Source organism: Passer domesticus, chromosome 7, assembly GCF_036417665.1.
Source record: "Passer domesticus isolate bPasDom1 chromosome 7, bPasDom1.hap1, whole genome shotgun sequence".
NCBI classification, from domain to species: Eukaryota; Metazoa; Chordata; class Aves; order Passeriformes; family Passeridae; genus Passer; species Passer domesticus.
Window position 1 is genome coordinate 51,049,166 of NC_087480.1, and position 19,778 is coordinate 51,068,943.

At 36.4% G+C, this 19,778-nt stretch overlaps 1 protein-coding gene across 1 annotated transcript in view; it reads right to left on the reverse strand.

Annotated features, from left to right (window-relative positions):
- AK5 (adenylate kinase 5) overlaps positions 1–19,778 on the reverse strand; it is an 82,921-nt gene that overhangs the window by 39,979 nt on the left and 23,164 nt on the right. The window contains exon 7 of the mRNA XM_064428580.1: positions 3,466–3,556. Coding sequence (XP_064284650.1) covers positions 3,466–3,556 — 91 coding nt within the window. The remainder of the gene's footprint in view (positions 1–3,465; positions 3,557–19,778) is intronic.

The window sequence follows — 19,778 nt, forward strand, 5'->3', positions numbered from 1 at the left end:
TGTAAAACCTGTGCCAATGTTTATCTACCAAAGGTGAAATACACAATGTCGTCTTAAGGAAAAAAGAAGGACTGGTTAAAGTGTTTGGAAGCAAATATGCCCTGCTACTTTCAATGATATGCAGGCTGCACATCTCATGTCTGACAATAAAACAGTTGATCATTAATAAGATTTATTTCCTTTTCTGAGCAAGTTGCATTGGTTTTCTTTTGCTAAGTTGGTACCGTGAGAACTAGGCTATAAAAACAATTCATACTTGTCTATTAGGAGGAAAGGCTTACAGTTTGATTTGTCTTAATTCCTTCAAAAGGGTGTCCCATTCCACTAAATAATCTCTTGGCTTAAATAAGCTCTTGGTTAGCTTGGAGCCTTCCTGTGCTTATATGAACCTTTAGGAAGTGATCTGAGTAACTTTATCAGTTGCAAAGGGGGAAACTCAAGTTAAAAATTTATGAAAGCCCATGGAAGTTCTACTGCCATGGAGAAATAACTTGCCAGCACCTGATCTGAAAAGGTACCCTCAGGGCTTAAAATATGTTTCCTTGATTGCATGAATAAACTTAAGGCAAGGGAGATCTGGTCACTTTCATGTGCCCTGTGTTTTCCTTAGAGGAAAAAAGAGAGGATTTTGTTAGGTGCAGTGCTGCACATTTAAAAAATAAAGCAGTTGAAAGTTTTTATTAAATCCCCATTAACTGAATCATCAGGTCTCTGGGGAGGAACAGGCTGAAATACAAAAAAGCAGAGAGCTAGAATGCAATCCCTTTTTTTGCCATGTTTTGTGTCTTGACACTGAAGGCATCTTTCATGAAAATTTGTCTTGTGAGGAATCCAAGAAGATCCAGTGACACAGCACAGAGGGACAAGGTTAATTAAAGGTGGCTGCAGTTGTACAAGGATGTGCTGACAGGTGCTACCCCTGCCAAGTCTGATAGTCAGGGACAGTGACAGCCCTGCAGCAGAGGGGTGCATGGCTGTGCTCAGTCCCTTCCTTCACCATGCGGCTGTATTTTATGTTTTACGCTGTATTTTACATAATGTCTGTTGCTCCTAAGCTGAATTGCACAATATTGATCATGGAAAGCTGAGAGAGTGTGGCTGCCACAGGCAGGCGTGTAATTCCTCAAAGCCCAGGGGATCATGGCTGTAAAGTCTTTGGTCCTATAAAACATTTCAGTGTTTTAAGCCTGGGTTCATGGCCCTTTCTCTGAAAATGTGTTCATCCTTAAGTTGTCACGAATGCAAATGTCAAGCATTGCTTTTTCACAGTTCACTAAATTAATTTATACAATGAAAATAGACTGTACTGATCTGTCTAAATTTATCTGCAGTTGACTTCACTTCCCATCACAAGGTAGCTATGACCCATCATGCAAATTAATTAAGTCTGCTCCTTGGACCATTTGTGTTTAGCAAATCAGCTAATGATTTTCCAATCTTTGCTTAAATACATTACTTATTTTGAATCCTGCTAGCAATTCTATTCAATATGGTTCACTGGCTCAAATATGCCCATATTCATATTTTAACAATGATAGTATTCACACAGTTCAGCACTGACTGTCATAAAAGCAATCTCAGCCTATCCCCTGAAATATACTGCTGCTCTTAATAACATGTTTAAACTCAATAAAATAAAAATGCCTTTTTATGTTATGGAACATGCTCTGAAGCACCATCTAATAACTCAATTAATACATGTTGCATATAAGCATTTGGGCAAGACAAATGCTTAGAAGATAAATTTCAAGTGGAATATTATAGAAATAATTTGTTGAAGCACTCATTAGCATTAGAATGATTACATTTTAATTTTCCTCTCGGTAAGATGCTTCTAATACAAATTTTATTGCAACCTTACGCTGTTGAGTTTCATGACAGGTTGTTGCTCTTGGCAACAGTCTTAATATGTTGTAGAAGGCAACAATGAGAACATTTTATTTTCATCTATAAACATTTTAGTTGTTTTCTTTTGGTACATATTGTTACAAAGTTGATTACAACTGAATTTTACAGGTATAACATGAATTAGATTGATGTGGAGGCATGAAAATACTAGAAATACTATGCTTATGTTAGCTACAAGGAACTACAGTATATTGCAATATAACTAATAAGATTAGGAGACAAGAAGTGAGGTCAAGACATGCTGGAATTGCAACCTCTAGAAATTAAACACCTGATCTCATAGAAACTCTCACAGAACCCTCAAATCTTCTTATTATTATCAATGCTCAAAGTAGGCATTAATTAGGTGAATGTGGCATGGCATCTGCTCATAGCTATCCAATTATTTTGGTGAGGGATTTATTAAATAGATCAGACTTTCGAGGAACTGACTGGAACTCATCCCGAATCACAAACAGTTTGTGCAAATTGCTTAGCTCTTGTCAAGCTGTTTGTCAGAGCTTGCACCTTTATGACACTTCTTTCCTCTTTCCCCTGTCCAGAATTTAAATCAGTTAGGGAGTACAGAGGCAATTATCAACACAATGTTATACACTGGGAATGCCATTTTAAGTTTGGGATCAACCTCTTGCCTCTATGAATAAGGCTAAGCACAAAACAAATGTGTGCCACCTAAGAGAGAAAGAAAGTCACCTTTATTCCTGTGCCTCCTATCTCAAGGGTGACCTCTAGATTCCTGTGGGCTTTTTAGCTGATGCACTTCTTGTAATTCTCATCATCCTCCCAACCCAAACTCCCCTTGCATTCACTGCCCTCACCCTCCCCACCTTGGTACTTCATCTTTACCTCATTTAGAACATTATCCAAATTTTCTTTTTCTGTGCTGGTTCAGAAGACATTTATGACATCATCTACACAGTAATCCTAGCAGTTGATTAGAAAAACAGCCAGGGATGCCATTGTAAAAGGAAGAAGTTGTGAAGTTACCAAGGAACATTCCTCTGCTGCCCTCAAGTAAAACATTTCTGACAGATGTTATGGATTTTCAGTGCTTTGATTTTTAGTTTCAATTCTTTTACAGTTCTTTGTCTCTCAAAGGCTTTACTTTGAAGATATTCAAGCCTCAGTAAGCATAAATAATAAATAAACAAATAAATAAAATCCCCAAACACTTGACTTACATTCACACAACAATTATTAGGGAGGAAGTATGATCATTAATCTCACAGGACTGATTTTCTGGTGAACACCAAGGTATCACTGAACTGAAACAGCTGACAACTGAAACTGAGAACTTACATAATTTTTGTATTAATAGTATAGCTTAGTGAACTTGCCACAGTATTTCAGTGTTAATTTGTAGATAAACAAGTTGTTGGATAAGCTATACGAAGTTTCCAAATATAAAGAGATGTTTTTGTCCCCAGTTGTGCAAATGTTTGAGGTCAGTCAAGATTACTACAGTATCTATATCCAAATTTGAAGAATATGAAAGAGGCATCCCAATGTCAAATGCAGTACAATGAATATGGTTCTTCAAATCTTATATTAACTCACCTGCTGCAATCTCTTTATTTGCAAACAGTTTATTGTCAACTGCTGAACTTATGTCAGAGAACACTTCATCCTCATCTCTGTCTGCATCAAACTAAAAAGAAAAAACAGAAAAATGTTGGCAATCAGGCACTGCTTACTACTTGGCTGAACATCAATGTGTATTGTGACTTCTCACCCCAAGCCTTCCTAATAGGAACCTTTCTATTTTAAAGTGTGCAGTCCATTGCTTTAGGTATGAATCATTTAAATTTTGACTTCAATTTTGTGAAGTTTTTTCTGGGTTCTGTCTGACAGGTTTCTTTTTATGGCCAGGTGACTGTGGCAGGGGAAAGTTCTGCTACAGTAACATGCTTGACACTGGGTTTGTGATTTTCCTTATTTTATTTATCAAATTTTATTTATTTAGATCATGACATATTCACATAGATGAGCCTACTATAAATACCAATATATGGAGTTTTCTGACTGGTACTAGAAATGGAGTTTGAGAGTCTGACCTGAAGACCACTCAGAAGTTCATCCTGCAGCAGTCACCATCTCTCTGGGCAGACATTTATCTAATCTTGCAAAATTCTTCTCCATTTAGTGTTTGCCATAACTCAAAGCTTTTATAAATATCTAAAGCAGAAATTTGTTTGTGTTTACCTGTTAGAGGGATTACACTTTAACTTGTGTCAAAACCAAGGCTTGTAGAAGGATAGGTTTTAAATAAAGCTGGTTAAATAACATCTGTTAATAAAATAAAACTTTTGGGCAATTTATTATCAATATACAAGAAGTAGCTTTGGAATGTCCTTGTTGATAGGAAAAGAGTGTATTGTATGCTAGGGAAGACATATATCATCTTTGTGGGTATGTGTATGCATAAAACCCAGTAAATTGTAATCAGGTTGTGTCTGATTATTGTGTAGGTCACACCACACTTGAAGAGATGACAGACTTGCTTTCTCATTAGTAGCATTCCTCTGAATAATCCAGTTCACCACAAGAAAACACTTGATCAATCTCAAAATGTTCTAAAGGTTCCAAGAATTTGAAACACCAACTTTCCTATTCAAAGAACACCAGCTGTGCTTCAGCATTCTGAAAAGTCTGGGCTTTGTAATGAAAGCTTATATTGTCACCCAAAGAAAACCAATTATTTGAAGCTTGCACATAGATTCAGTATTCCCCTCACAAAATGAGAATTGTAATACCCTGAGCCACAGGAAGGCAAGGTTGCTTCCATGGAAAAATTATTTTTGAAAGAAAACTAAGTAACCTTGTGAGTTCTGTACTTCACTGAAATGCTAAATATTTTAAAATTAAATCCTTTGGTAGTTAGTGGAGGCTTTAATAAAAGATAAACAGTACTCAAACAATCCTAGTCACACAGAAAAAACAGCAGTAAAACTTGTATTTTTAGCAGAACCTGTCTAAATCCATAGGTTGCTTTCCTTACTGAAAACAAATCCCTGCTGGCTTCAATACCTAGCTATTTGCAACTAAGTCACCTAGGGGTATTTTAATGGATGTCTCAGTTTAATTATAGTCAAGGCTTATGTTTTATAGAAGGGTAACTTTATTAAACATTAACTGTATTGTTGTCTGCATTGATATATTCTTTACCAGTGATGCAGGAAGAAGCAAAGTACTTTTTCCCTGTTTTGCTGGGGCAGGAAAAGATTAGGGAGGACCTCAGTGGATAAGAGCATCCCATTGCTTTAGGAAACCAATCTAAATCTCTGAAAGGTTTCACAAACCTTCCTAAAGTATATTGGGGGGTTGTACTTGGTTTTATTTTTTTAAGTAAACTATGACTGGCTTAATGATGAATTATCTGGAAAATTTATCTCATTTTCACATGAGCATTGTTGAATTGCAGAGCCTGTCATTGGCATGGAGTTAAATAAAAATGATGAAAAATATTTTCTAGATCTTCTGTATTGTAAATAATCGCCCTAGGAAATGCAGGTGGTTGTTGCTGCTGGCAGAGAGAAAATTATTGTTTCTAAATAAGCACCCAACAAATCCCAGCCAACAGAAGGAGCTCCACAGAAAAATTATCTGATGTATTGAAAATTGCAAATCTCACTGGTCCATGATGATAAATGGAGGTTTGGTAGTACCATGTACTGAGTTAAAGAAAGAAGAGCAGAATTTTCTCCTCACAACTGTCAGGGGACAAACATCAAAGAAGCTGCAGTTAATTAGAATTTTGGCTGAAGGTGTCATTCAGCCTGGCACTGCCCCTTAGGGACTGTTTCACCTCCAATGAAACTGCTGGTTTTTGCAGGTGGTTTATCTAAAACATTCCCAAAATAGGAGGAGATGCTACTAGCCTTTCAAACTGGAGTACAGGAAAGCTAGTAAGAAATCTGATTGCAGCAGACTTGCTGGGGAGTTCTTGTTTGTGCAGCATGAAATAAAGTTAGAAATTGAGAAAGCATAAAAAAAACACAAGCAAACTTGTAATTAAATAACATTTACAACAGTAGATTAAAATGTCCTCTACTTTAGGACATGGTAGATGTCAATTAAAAGAAAATAAGACGTGTCAAAATTAAACATAACATAATATTGTAGTGTTTGGCACAGGGGTGAAAGCTCCTGGATGCTCAAGGCAGTTCCAGTAGCCACAGCTGATAAACTGGAGGGGCTTCAGACAGGCTATAACAATGATCTTTTTCCTGTAACTTTCCATGGGAAAGAAAAATTTTAGAAGTTATTACATCCAGAAGACAAAATTCTAGGATGCAATAATGAAGAGCAAGTGAGACAAATTCAGAATGGAAGCAAACAGCTAAACTTTTATTGACATCACTGTCTTTGGTGATGTCTTTAGATTCCCCATTATTTGAAAATTTTAGATTATTCCTTAAAAGAAAAATATTAATAAAATTAAAATAGGATCTAATTCAGGAAGTCTGCAGTATTGCTCTATGTAGCCAGAGCTGTCACTTTGGGCTTCATAATCCATAAACCAGATCCATGGAAGTGAAACAAAATTGTTGTTTGGAAAGTGGAAAAATTACCCATATATTATCACCTGCAGTGAGGATCAATTTTTTCTTAAATAAAAAACACAGGTTAATCTGCAAAAAAGAGAACATGGCTTCTTGTACCATTGTTTTCCCACACTTTTAAGAGATATCTAGTGTAGAAGCCAGATTGCACCACTGTCCCTGAAGTGTTGGTATTTTTGGTTGAAAAGTTGGCAATCCTAGTAAAATAAGGAGAGTCATAAGACTGAGCAAGTCATAATGATTTTCAGCAGCTACAAATGTGATGAGAACACACTGTTATTATTCATCCTGATTTAGGCAGGGATTTGCTCCTGAAGGATTGAAAATAAATAAGAACTGGTTCTATTTTACACTTGGTAATACTAAAAGGTGAAGTGAGACACACTGTTGAGGCATAGGTGCTGCTTTACCATTTTTGGACACCCACACAGAAATTCCTTCATTATTGTTGATCCATCCCTAGTTTGCTTCTCTTAATAATGATAATTGACTTGTGCAGTTAATTATAGAGAGAGTGGAAAAATCAAAAGAAAAACACCAGCAACATGGGAAGACAGCAAATATGTGAAGAAAAATATATAAGGTAGTATAATGGGATGGGGGGTGAGAAAATTAGTTGAAGACTTGTTCAGGAAAAGCAATAAGCAGAGGCACTGAAATGAAGCTGGAATGTGCAGACTGGGAGTTCAGGGAACTATTATAATAGTAATAATAGTATAATATAATATACTATATAATAAATAGTATAATATAATACTATTATAAAGTATTTTTAGTGACCCACTTAAACAAAACCAAAAAACTTTCAAAACACCACAAAACAGCAGGATGAGGATGTAGGGGAGAGATATTTCTCTCTAATCCATCCTCTATTTCTAATATTTTCATTCTTTTCCATCAAATACTCTGAAATCTCAGATTCATTTTTATATTATATTTTACCACATACACAAAAAAACCTACAACTGAAATTACACTAGAGCTCACCAATGATTTTTAAACATTATGCAATTAGCAGAGGTCACAAATTGGTATCAGACAGAAATTTAGAACAAAACTGAACTGGAGATATTAACACCATTATTACAATCCTAAGGAATATGCTGGGTTATCTAAAATAAGCCTCTTAGCACCTTATTTTTTTTTTACTGCAGGAGTTCCAAAGAGGATTCATAAATAATTGTAGAGTCCTCCTACGTGTATCATTAGTTTCTCAAGTTTCACTTGTACCTAAGGATCTATTGCTGTCAGGGCTACTTGTAAACAAGCATGGGGGTAAATGTTCTCCAGCTCTGAATGGAGCTGACAGTTCTGCATCAACTGCTGGTAGCTTTTCTGTATCCCAAACTCATTTACTCAAAATAGTTGCAATTCAAAGCCACTAATTTTTTATTTTGTTCTATTTTTCTATTCACAGACCCCTTTGTATTAATTTGGCAGTCCATAAACAATGAAATTACTACAAAACACAGGCTTGTGGTTTTTTGGGGGTTTTTTGTGTTTTTTTTAAATGGTTTTGTTTTATTTTGTTTTGTTTTTTTCTTAAAGTGATTTTCTCTTATTTCATGCTAAACTCAACAACGTAGTGGGACAGCACAGAAGAGTGGAGGTGCTGTGGCAGTTTCCCTCCCCTCACAGTAAAACTGCTAAGCCAGCTTCCATACCTTGGAATACTGAACAGAGCAACAGCAAGGAAATGGTAACTCTCACCTGAAGAAACAACAGTAGCAGAAGTAATAGCCTGTCTTTGTACACTTATGTGAAGTAATAGCTTTTGATAGGTAGACAGAGGGAGAACTTCTGTCTTTATGCTGTGATCATTTGAGCAACACCCTGACTTACAGCAGTTTTCAGCTGATAATAATGAGCGCCTCGGGCAATGTGGTGGCAAGAGATGATGGGAAAGACAAGGTGCAATTACAGGCCCTTGTAGAGCAGAAAGCAGACAAACTGAAGGAGAGTTGGATGTGACTGGGGATGAGGGGAGAAATCAATAATTTGGTGGCAAGGTAACAGAAAATTAATGGACTTGAGAGGATGAAGCAATTGCTTGTTTAATAGGGAAGCTGATGGTGCCACAGAGAGGGTTTGGAACACACACATTTTTCATAACACTAACATACAAAGCCGTTCTGCCTGTGCACATATTCAAGAGCACTGGTTGGTTAATTTTTTTTTTTTTTCCCAATAAGGATATGAATCTGGAAGGCTGGTGACTATTATGTGGAAAGGAAATGTATTGCTCTTCAATTAACACAATCATTTTTGTATCATGTTCTCCATTCCTTAGAGGGACTCTGAGCTTCCAGTAGCCATTATCCTCCACCATATTTGCATCTCTAACTCTGGCTGACTTCTTTAACCTGAAGTCAGTTTATTATAGTCAGTAATAAACAATTCAAAACGTTTCAGCCATTTCTCTATACTACCATGACCCCCACCATAAATATTCTATTTATCTTGGAAATCGTCAGGTATCAGAACCAAATTAGGCAGCACATGCATTATTTCACATAGCATTTAAAAGGACATGATTTGCATGTGTGTGTTCTAGGTTATCTGACTTTTCAGATAAGTTACTTCTAGCAGGAACTTTTCAAGGTATAAATACAGCCAGAATCTCTGCATATAAACTCTGAGTGCATATTCACTTTGGAAATCGTGGAAAACTTGCACCTGACATGTATTATGTTTGCTCAGCAGCTTCTATAGCAAAGTAAACTATGTTAATTATTTTTGAAGATTAATGAAAATCAAAGAAATTATTTAGTATATGAAAAATAGAGATCTTTTCTACCTTGGAAATACAAACACTTTTCCTTATTTTAGAAAATATACATTCCACTATTGGAGTTATTTTCACTATGCATTTACTTTTTAAAGGAAATTGCTTTTAAAGAGGAAAATGGTATTACAAAGAAACAGAACAGTGGTGTTGAGCATGCAGACAGATCGCTTCTGAAGAGCTTGAATGGAAAACTTAATTATGGTCTGAGTTAGGAGATGCTCCATGAATTAATTTTTACTCTGTTCCTGTAGAACCCAGGAAAACATTCAGCCTGAGGGAGAAATCATCTTACTCTCTACATCCACTGGGTCTAGAATAAATGGTTTGATTTTTTCCTTAATGCACCTAACCCCAGAGGAAGGGGAAAGACATTACTGATTACAGACAGTCAGGTATGACTCGAAGCTGTCCAAATCCTCACACAGCTTTAACAGCCCTCTGTGCCTTAGCTTGCCTTTCTTATTTACCAGAGCTCAGTGATGCTGCAACAATGAAGCATTAATGTAAAATTCAGTATTTTGAAATGTAGACAAAGGGCAGAGAGATACAAACAAGTGGCATGAAGCTCAGTCAATAAAAGCTGTAATTTTCACTTGGCTTTATAAAGCATGGGGTCATTACAGAAAGATCTAGAATTACCCAGCTCTCCCCAGATGCCTTTGTTTTTTCTTTCCACAATAATAATGTTTGTCTTCCAGTAGCATTTCTTCCACCTTTATCTATGAAGGCTTCTATGAGGCTTGGATGTGCCCTTGTTCTTTGGGAATAAACCAGTTAATGATCAGTTTCTACAGCACAATTCCCTTATTTCTTCCAGTACCCCATGAGATGAATACTGGAATATTCACATCCTCAGAGCACCCTGTTCAGTGAAACAGCTCTGATCACCAATATGTTCCAAAAAATTGCTTTCCTCAATACCCTTCTTTTTTTGCTAATTTTGACAGCAACAGCACTTCTCAGGCAGAGTGAGCCCTATAACTACATTACATTAACCAGTATGTTTGTGTGCAGAGATTTTTCCTGATTAAAGTTTTTTAAAAATATACATTTCACCTTGCCTATAGAGCTCCTGTGTCACTCTTTGTTTTGTTTAAAACAAAACCAAATAATTTTATAGCATCAGCTCCCACAGCATGTACAAGTAACAGACAGGCACCCTGAATAAATATACAGTGATACTGGCTTCCCCAAAAGATCCAATGAGCAACAACTGTAATTCAAATAAGAAAACAAAAAAAAATTAGAAAAAATTAGAAAAAAAAGACATTCTTCCTATAAATACTATTTATATTCTTCCTATAAATACTATTTTCTTCTATTGACAGTTTGCAATTAATTTTAAAGAAAAACACTGATGCTGCTGCCAAATATAGCCAAATATTTCCCTTTCAAGATCAATAGCATTTCTCCTGTTGGCTTTTTGGAAGAGATTTTGAAAGCAAAATACTAAAATATTGTTGTCTGGTCTTTTACTATTAGATGACTTGATAACAATTTTTAACAAAAATATAATTTTTGCCTATGTATCATCACAATTTTCTAAGGAAGAATGCTACTATCTGAAATCCAGCAAAAAATGTCCTGAGTTAATTTCAGCTGCAAATTTAGCCAGTTATTCAAGCACGAGGACTAATGACTCAGCTGCAACAACAAGTATAGGATAAACCATAGGCTTAAACATTGGATGATGTGGGTGTTTCATATGCAAAATCTGCATTTAAGTCAAGAAATAATGTGACATTTTTAGTAATCCAGGACCTTAGCAACACAAATAATTTCATCTGCAATAGTTGTAGCTTTTTAAAATGGAATTTCACACTGTAAAATCTGGAATGTTTGAAATTTTTTGGCTTTTCTGTTTTCCTTGGAAGAGAAAAATAAATTTGAATTCTCAGTTACACAGTTCCTGTGTATTTAACTAAATTCTGACCCAGGATAAGCAGCATTTTCACTGGTGGTCTCTATATTAATAAACTTCATAAATGGTATTGGAATCCTTGACAATAAGCCCTCCTTTGGTCATCTCGAGCTAAAATGTACTAAATTTTCGTGGAATAAATTATTTATCTCTAGATAGGAGTCCTAGCAAAGAGGATAATATGCAGCAGATGTCAGTCTGAGTTCAGGACGGCTCATAAAGCCAACTTCCAATTGTGCTGCTGCAGGAAGGATGAGTTTGTTTCCTGCAGCAAGAAGTGAGCCACTGCTATTTTAATTTCTGTACCAGAAAGTTCTGTTTTGACATCTAAATTATTGGAGCATGTTGTTTCAGAGCAAAAAGGAGACTACTTGATTTATAAATGAAAGCTGGCAAGCTAAGGAGACACTGACAGAAACGATTGCTTTAGTCATCACGGAATATGACATTCTTGCATCTAGCATGTATTTTTTGGAAACAAATGTAGGACAAAGTCCCACATGATTATGTAGGCTGAAAGCATTTTTAAAATATCATAAAACACGTGGATGAAGTGGAATTGATTGACATAATTTGTTTAACTTTTTTAAAGCTTTTGACAATATTTCTTCTCAGAAGCTATTAAATGAAATATAATCATAGGGAATCCCTAACTAATAAAATTAATTTCTTTAAAAAGCACGATAAATGTCCAAGAAACATTTTGACACAGAAAATGGCCAACGTATTGGTCAGAAAACTGGAAAGCACAAATTAAATTAAATCTGAGAAGGGATAGGGATGTGGAAAAGAAATGTATGTAATGTGACAATAATGTGTGTTGCAGGTGAAAGATAAAAACAAAGACCTGAGAAAGATCAAAATGAAGCCTCTGTAAGCTTTCTTTTATTAGAATTTCACAACTTTCCTTCTGGCTGTTTGTTTGAGCTAAGTGCTTTACAGAATGCCTGAAACTCCAACACTTGGGGTCTAATACCATAGTTAGTATTAACATATTGTTAAAGTAGAAATAATTTATTGCAAAAGCAAGCTGAACAACATATATTGAGTATTCATATAAAAACTACTATAACTGACTTTTCCAATGTATGAAGAAAATTAGAGCTTTTGATATTCTAACCGAGAATCCATCAATTCAGTAAATTTAGATTTACTGAACAGTAATTATTTTATAATTGGGGGTTTTCTCTGTATTAATATAGTTTTGGCTACTGCTCTCCATCACGGCAGCTCCTTCACCACTGCTCTGGTTTTCTGCTGGGTGGGACAATGGTGCTGTTCCTCACACTGAGGCTGTTTGGCTGATTTCAATGTGACCTGGTAAAAGAAATATCTGTGAAGCTTCCACCTTTCCATTTGCTGCCTTGTGCTAGTATGGGTGGTTCTGGCTGTTTCAACCCTTGTTTGCTTTGGCAGAACAAGCTCAATCTTGCAGCTGCATAGTGATATTAATTTCTACTGGGACCCCAGCAAAATGTGGGCAACGAATTACAAAATTAAGTGCATTCAAAGTGTTTATCTTTGTAATATAAAGCAGTTAAAAGTACACAGAAGGTCTGTCTCTGTCAACCTTCCCCAGTGTTGTAGTAATGACTGGAACTCAAATAGTGCCTAGAAATAGTAGCTATTTTGAAAATTTAGCAACCATATGTTGTTTTTAACTTACCTTAAGATAACAAATGTGTGATTTATGTTTGCCTTTATTATTAAAATTTTACTACTGATAAAGCTATTACTAAAACCATTATTGTGATCCAGAGTGAATGGCATAGGCTCTGGATCCTGGCACTTACAGACCTTGGAAAACAGGAACTGAGTCTTTTGTGTTAATATGTTCAGCAAATGGAAGAAGTTCTAAAAGCAAGTTGTATGGATAGAACAAGTTTAGTATTAAGATTTTTGATGTTTAGTTTTGATTACTTGGATATCTTTAAGCCTGCATTTATGAAGGCTTAAAGATATCTTCCACTGCACTTTTTTTTCTGTTTAGAATTCTAATTAAAAAGAACACAGTAAAGAAATTGAAGGTTTGTTTACTTTTGCAGTGAAACTACTTAAAGCAGAAAAAAAGACAGTGTGAATACATCCTATGTTTTTGCATATGAAAGGGATTGGGGGGATTTTATGTACCTATTCTCCCACATGGTTTAAGCTGTAGTGAGATAGAAAACTAAATATTTTGAATGTTCCTTTCTTTTTCTATAACTTTTTTTGCTTTAATTTTGAATAAAATTACTTGGATAATCTGACAGTAAAAATATGTTTTAACAAAAAAACATTTCAATGTGTTCCCACCAAAAATCTCCTAATTAGTAATCATTAATACAATTCAAATTCTCTCCTTTTGCATATCCTAAATCTTATTAGCTCTTGTAACTCTTAGAGAGTATTATATCAAAGGTAAATAATTTTTTCACTCTAAGGGTCACCATCCTCTCCAATAGGCATGATAAATGTTAAGCAGGAAGTATCAATACTCATTCCATCTAAAAGTGGACTTGTGATAATTTACAGAACCAACAAGAATTACAGCGTTTCCAATACAGTTCAGATATGCTAGTTCTTAAAATTAGTTTTCTAAAACTGTAATTCAAACAATGACTATGTTTTCTACAGCCATTATTGCTACAAAGGAAAGAAAATTTCCTATAGTTTGTACTATAGTGTTCTAGTTCCCAGAAGCTTTTGGAAATCAGTGTCCAAACTTCCAGAGAACTGTCATCTCTTATTTATTCTATTACTTTTGAGAGTAGTCTCTACTAAAAAAAAGAAGAAAAATAATTTGGAGGCAGATCCTAATTATCTATAAAGCTTACTCTCTATTAATATTATGCCAAGGGAAATGGGGAACTGACTAAATACAAGCATTTAATAAAACAAAATATCTTGCAGACCCTTCTCCACTGAACAGAATCGCCCCCATTTCTTTAAAAGCCAGTGGATCTGAGGAGGTTGCTGGCCTCCTCCTCCCTGCAGTGTGGGAATCAGGAGTCTGCAGAGAGCCCATTAGCTGCTGGCTCTGCAAGCTCTTGCTGTTGCATACCAGCTAATTTAGCTCAACACTCTTCTGCCTCGTGTAATGAGACCCTTGGTACTTCCCTGTATTTCATTTCCAGTAGGTTCCCTGCACACCCTCCTCTCGGAGCAGCACAACTCCTGTACACACAGAAATAGTGACTGGAGAAGGGTGAGATGCTTTCTGTGTGCTTGTTCTAATCCATACTCCAGTAGAGAAGTTCTCACAAGCTTCTATTCCTGCTTAAGACTTTTTTATTTGTCCTTTTTCATCCTCAAGCCAAATCATGTACTCAAAAAAGGTTAGATTTAGGCCTCGTTTCATATGGCAAATACCAATTATCTTCTAGTAAATCTTTTTCCAAGGCACTTTTTAAAAACCAGTTGGCAAAGGTCCCCATGCTTGTGTAATTCATGGGGGAAAAGGGAATCTTTCAGTTTTGTCTGAAATTTTCTCAATGTAAAAAGATCAACTGTAACCTTTAGCCCTAAGGAATAATTAATATTTACAAGGTATGTTATCAGATTGGGGTTATAACAAACTGTTGTGCAGCCTTAATAAGAAGCTATGAAATAAATTTGTTCAAAAGTTCCCACTAACATGAGTGGTTGTTAAGCTCAGGGTTTCAGCAGAGGCATCTTTCCAAGAAACACTGACATGGTTTCTGCTGCCAAGTGCTGACCTGGCCTATGAGAGAATACCCAAATTTGTTTAACTTATTCTCTATTACACTCACCCTACTAAATGTACTGATTTTTCTGAGGAGTGGTCTCCTGGCTGTAGTTCAAGGATATAATGAATAGTCCTTAAAACCAAGCTCATTTCAGAATTCACATGGCTCCTGACCCTGTTTCTAAAGATCAAAAGATATGAGGGAACATGAAATGCATAATGAAGAAAACCCTCTGTTCACAGTACTGGAACTGAGCTCATTTGTGTCTTGCACCCCATGAACAGGGTCAGAGATCAAAGCTGAAGTACCCACAAAACCTGTAATGGCCATTACAGCAGACTGAAACAACACAGAGCCTGACAGAGAGCAGAGAGAATGTTCTTGCAAAAGAAACAGAAATTACGTACCTTGGGGTTATGTGAATCTGTATTATGTAGAATCTATATGGTGAAATTCTTGCAGTAAGGTGCACACACAAAGAGGATTGCTGGATATCTTTTTCCGATGTCTTAGGGACCAATAAATTTAATAAGCAACCTGACTAAGAGCTGTATTGCCCACATTCTAGGTTCCCTTTTAGTAAGGACCATGCATTTACAGAGAAGTCTGTTCTTTTCAGTAAAGCAGACCAAAAAAAGCCCAGAAGGCAGGACATGGCAGGAAACTAGGAAAGTATATTTTCAAATTGCCTAATTGGCAACTTGCAGTGGTAAGAGAGGGAGATGACCTTAGCAGTAGAAAAACTATAGTGTTACCAAAATAGAATGGATGGTATAATAGAAGAAAAGACAAGACCTGGCATGCTATACAGAGCAGAGAATTTTGAAGTACTGGTATTGAAAGCATGAATGTGGAGCTTCAATTTGACATTCTGATTAAAGACAGGAGGAAAAATTCAGTGGAGAACACAATGAAAAAATGTTAAGATTTGCCAAAAAACAATGTAGTTTTAGCAATTTTATTTTTAACAAAACTGATCAAGGGGTAGCATATTTATGAACAATCCTAGATATAAATAACTGATCGTAGCAAGTTACAGTGAAAAGATGCTACATTTTCTGCATTAATTCTTCATTTCTTTTACCGTGACTGGTTTGACTGACTGTTGGCACAAAAAGAGATGAGCAGTTGAGAATGGGGACAACAGTTCTTCCCTCACAGAAAATGACAATGATTTTGATTTCAGTGTTATAGTTATGTCTTGTGAGGCTTCTTTTCCTGTTGTATTATTTAAGTAGATTACTGAATTGCAGAATGTGGTATGGTGACAACAAAGTAAACAGATGTGTTCACTGGCCCTTAATGAAACTAACTGCAGTACTATGTTAGATGGAAAGATACAAACATTAACCTAGAAGTAGGAAAGATGATAACTGAGCTGGAGGATACAGAAGCATATATAGTTATAGCAAAGACAAACCATGAGATTCACAAGAGTCCCCACCAAGGATTTTAGATTATGTCTACATGGTAAAAAGTGGTGCTGTGCAAAGATGCTCGTGCTAACACAAAATGATGTACCACAGTTATAAGAAACACAAAATATCCATATTAGTGGTTTTCTGATGTGTAAGTATCAGTAAAGTAAGGAACAAGGATATATTACTTCAGTGAAATGCTGAGTTGACACAATACTGGTGTTTTCCTAATTAGGAAGCATTTCATACAGTTCTTCAAAGCACTGCTTGGTAATATTCTTTAGCTGCATCAGAAAAAAAAAAGTCCTCCAAACAGCTATCAGAAATGCTCCAAAGGATACTCTGCAATGGGGAACATGCCCTAGGGGAAGGCTGTAGTTCTCACTTCAGTGCTGCCTAGTGCAGTGTGTACCCTGAGTCACACAATGGATGAGTAACCTTTCAGCTTTCTCAGTTCTCCACTAACACTGCAGCTGCATCTAACCCTGTTAAGCCTAAATAAAAGTCCAGAATGCTGGAGCAAGCCCATAATGTTAAGAGCGTCAGACTTTCTGCTGACCGTTTTGACACTTAAAAGGCTTCCATCATTACGATACCTGAGCATTCACAAATCTGAATACATGTATCTTTATGACACATTAAAAAATAAGAATATTTTAGGTCTCCCTTCTCTTTCAGGGCACATCTACAGGAAAGAAGGAACGGGAGGAAATGCTCAAATAATCCCAGAATGGCACTAGATTGGATTACTAGAGGCCAGTTCACTCAGTCTCATTTTGCCCTTTGAATCAAAGCTGAGAATAGTATAGCAGAAAAAACATTCAGTTGCCACTTGCATAAGGAAATAGAAATAGCTAACGATAGCAACTTAGATGCTATATGCAATGATAGATTCAGAAAATAAGGGTGATAAACACTAGGATTGTAAAGTACAAGCTATCAGATGTAGTAACATTTTTATGGGACTGTGAGTGTGAGAGCTGAAAGACTGTCTTGATTCTACTGAAGTAGCAACTTTCATGAGCTAATATGCTAATTTTCTCCAGCAAATGACAACAAAGTGGTTTTACCATAAAATCATGAAGTCACCAACTATGAACTTTTCACCAGTGGGAAGATCCACTACTGGTAATTAGAGCTGGAAATCACTAATGGAACTTTGGGTAAGAAATTGGGGTTTTATTGTTTTACAGCAATACACGGCTGAAATGCAGCTTTGGTTTTTCAGTTGGATGTTCACCAAATCAGCTGTGGTTCAGGATAGGAAAATTTGCTTATGCACGATAAATATTCCTGATTCAATACAAAAGGTCTTCTCAGAGAAGATATTTTTTCCAATCTAGTTTCTTAATATATCTCATCTAAATAAGAAAAAATTAATCTTCTTTAAGCATCACTTTAACTACAAGAACGAAATTAGAAGCTGCTATTCACCCAAAGGACACAGCTTAATTACCTTAAGATGAACTGTTTAAAATAACTTGAAGAATATTTAGGGCATGTTATTTTAAACATCTCCTACAGTTCATTCCTCTGCATGATAACTTGGCTTAATTACTTATCTCAGTTTTAGTTTCAGATCTGTAAAAAAACGGTCTGTTAATTTTAAACATGTATCAGCTTTCACAGTGCCAGAAATGGATAAAATCTGGGATAGTATGGCTGTCAAAACCAACATTCCCTCTCTCTTTCTGGAGTTCCTAAATCAGCTTGGCCCATGCACTCATCACTGCCTAATTCTACAGCCAGACTGGCCAGTTTGTTTCCTTTTTTTTTTCAAAGTCATCTTTTCATTCAAGTCACTGGGTGTACATAAGGCAGGACAGGTTTCAAAGAGCTTGTTGCTGTTTAAATTATCATACTTCCAAAGCCAGAAGAGAACATAGTGTTGCACTGATACTGTTCACCTCAGCAAAGGATTTCTACCCTCAAGGTTTCTCTTCATGCTTCTATGTACACAGATGGCAAGTTTCCATCCTTGGTCATTCTCTGGCAGACATTGGTATGTCTGATATACTTGTTGACATAAAGCATAAAATGGGAGACTGAAAATATTTTGAAACTTGAAAGTGTTTATGGTGCACATGCTTCTATATATGCACAAATTACTCATCTATCATTCCCATATAAAATGTGCATATATTTACAAACAGTTTGTTTAGACTCATTTCTAGATAAAATTCATTTATGGACCTTCTTTGTATGTTCTTCAAAATCTGACAAAACAGCACCACATAAATAGTGTTGAGACGCAGTGTAAAACCTAGCAGTGATTAGAACACGTGTAAGCTTTCTCTAGTTCAGCAGTTTTACAGGAAACAGCTCCAGGTTCTTGCTCTTAGCCCAGTTTTTCTGCAGAAGGGCTATCAAATATAGGAGAGACACAGCAAACCTTAATTTTCAGTGACTTTCTGTGACTGCAAAGCTCTGGTTACTTGTTTTAAGCTTCAACTTAACTTTCACTGCTTTGAATCACCAAAAAATGAATATATGATAGTCATTATTTCCCATCCCACCTCTACTTTTCCCTCTACAGAAATTTTAAAATTATTATGTAACCATATACATTCATGGAGCTAGATAAAGATTTACCACACAGTAACCAGAGGGAGACCCCTGAATCTCAAACAAAACCTCTGGTTTCAAGATTCCCACAAATAGCTGCCTACAGTCCTTGTTTGATTTGAAAAAGTCCTAAAACATTGAAGGTTTGCTCCAGATGCTCCAGATGTCTGGGTTCCTCTTTGCATGTCCACTTGGTCATGCCCAAGAAGCCAGAAGTACTCTGAAGATCCTATGTAGTAGTCAGGTTAAAAACACATCGCACATGCTCCTTAAAGACTGTGCTTATGGCTGTTGTATTTTTAAAACTACTAAGAGGCTTCTGGAAATATTTTATTTGCATTGGGCCAATTAATAGAAAATCTCAGTTCAGTATCCTCTAGAAAACAAAGCAGGTTCAAATCTCCATCTCTGACCTGTGGGGAGGAAGGCCATGCTCAGATACCAATGAGGCTACATTTGAGGGAAACCATTCCTGCCAAGTCTGTATCATTTTGCAGCCGAGGACGCAAGATCCAGGCATCAGATGGCACGTAAATGAGATTCTGAGCCTGCAGCAGGGAGGTGAGAGCACGCGGGGGAGGTGGTGGCTAACAGTCCCTATTCCTAGCATCACTTCAGGGAAGGAGGAGTGGGATTTTTAAAATTTTCTTTTTAACGATTGTTTAGTGCAAAAGCTGAACGGATGCATGCAAATATCGCCACCGAGAAAACAAAGGCATCTACTCGTCTGGTGCTCTGCCAAACCAGGTGCATGTTCCTCCACTGAGGAGAAGATTCTCTGAGCTGGATTCTGGTTTGGGAGACACCCCTGGCAGAGGCTGCCATTAGGACCTGGAAAGCGGGTGAGAGTTCCTCTGAAGCCTTTCATAAGAGTTTGCTATCAGTGAGATTTGAATGGGCCTTGGGATCTGCTTAAAGGATTGCAGG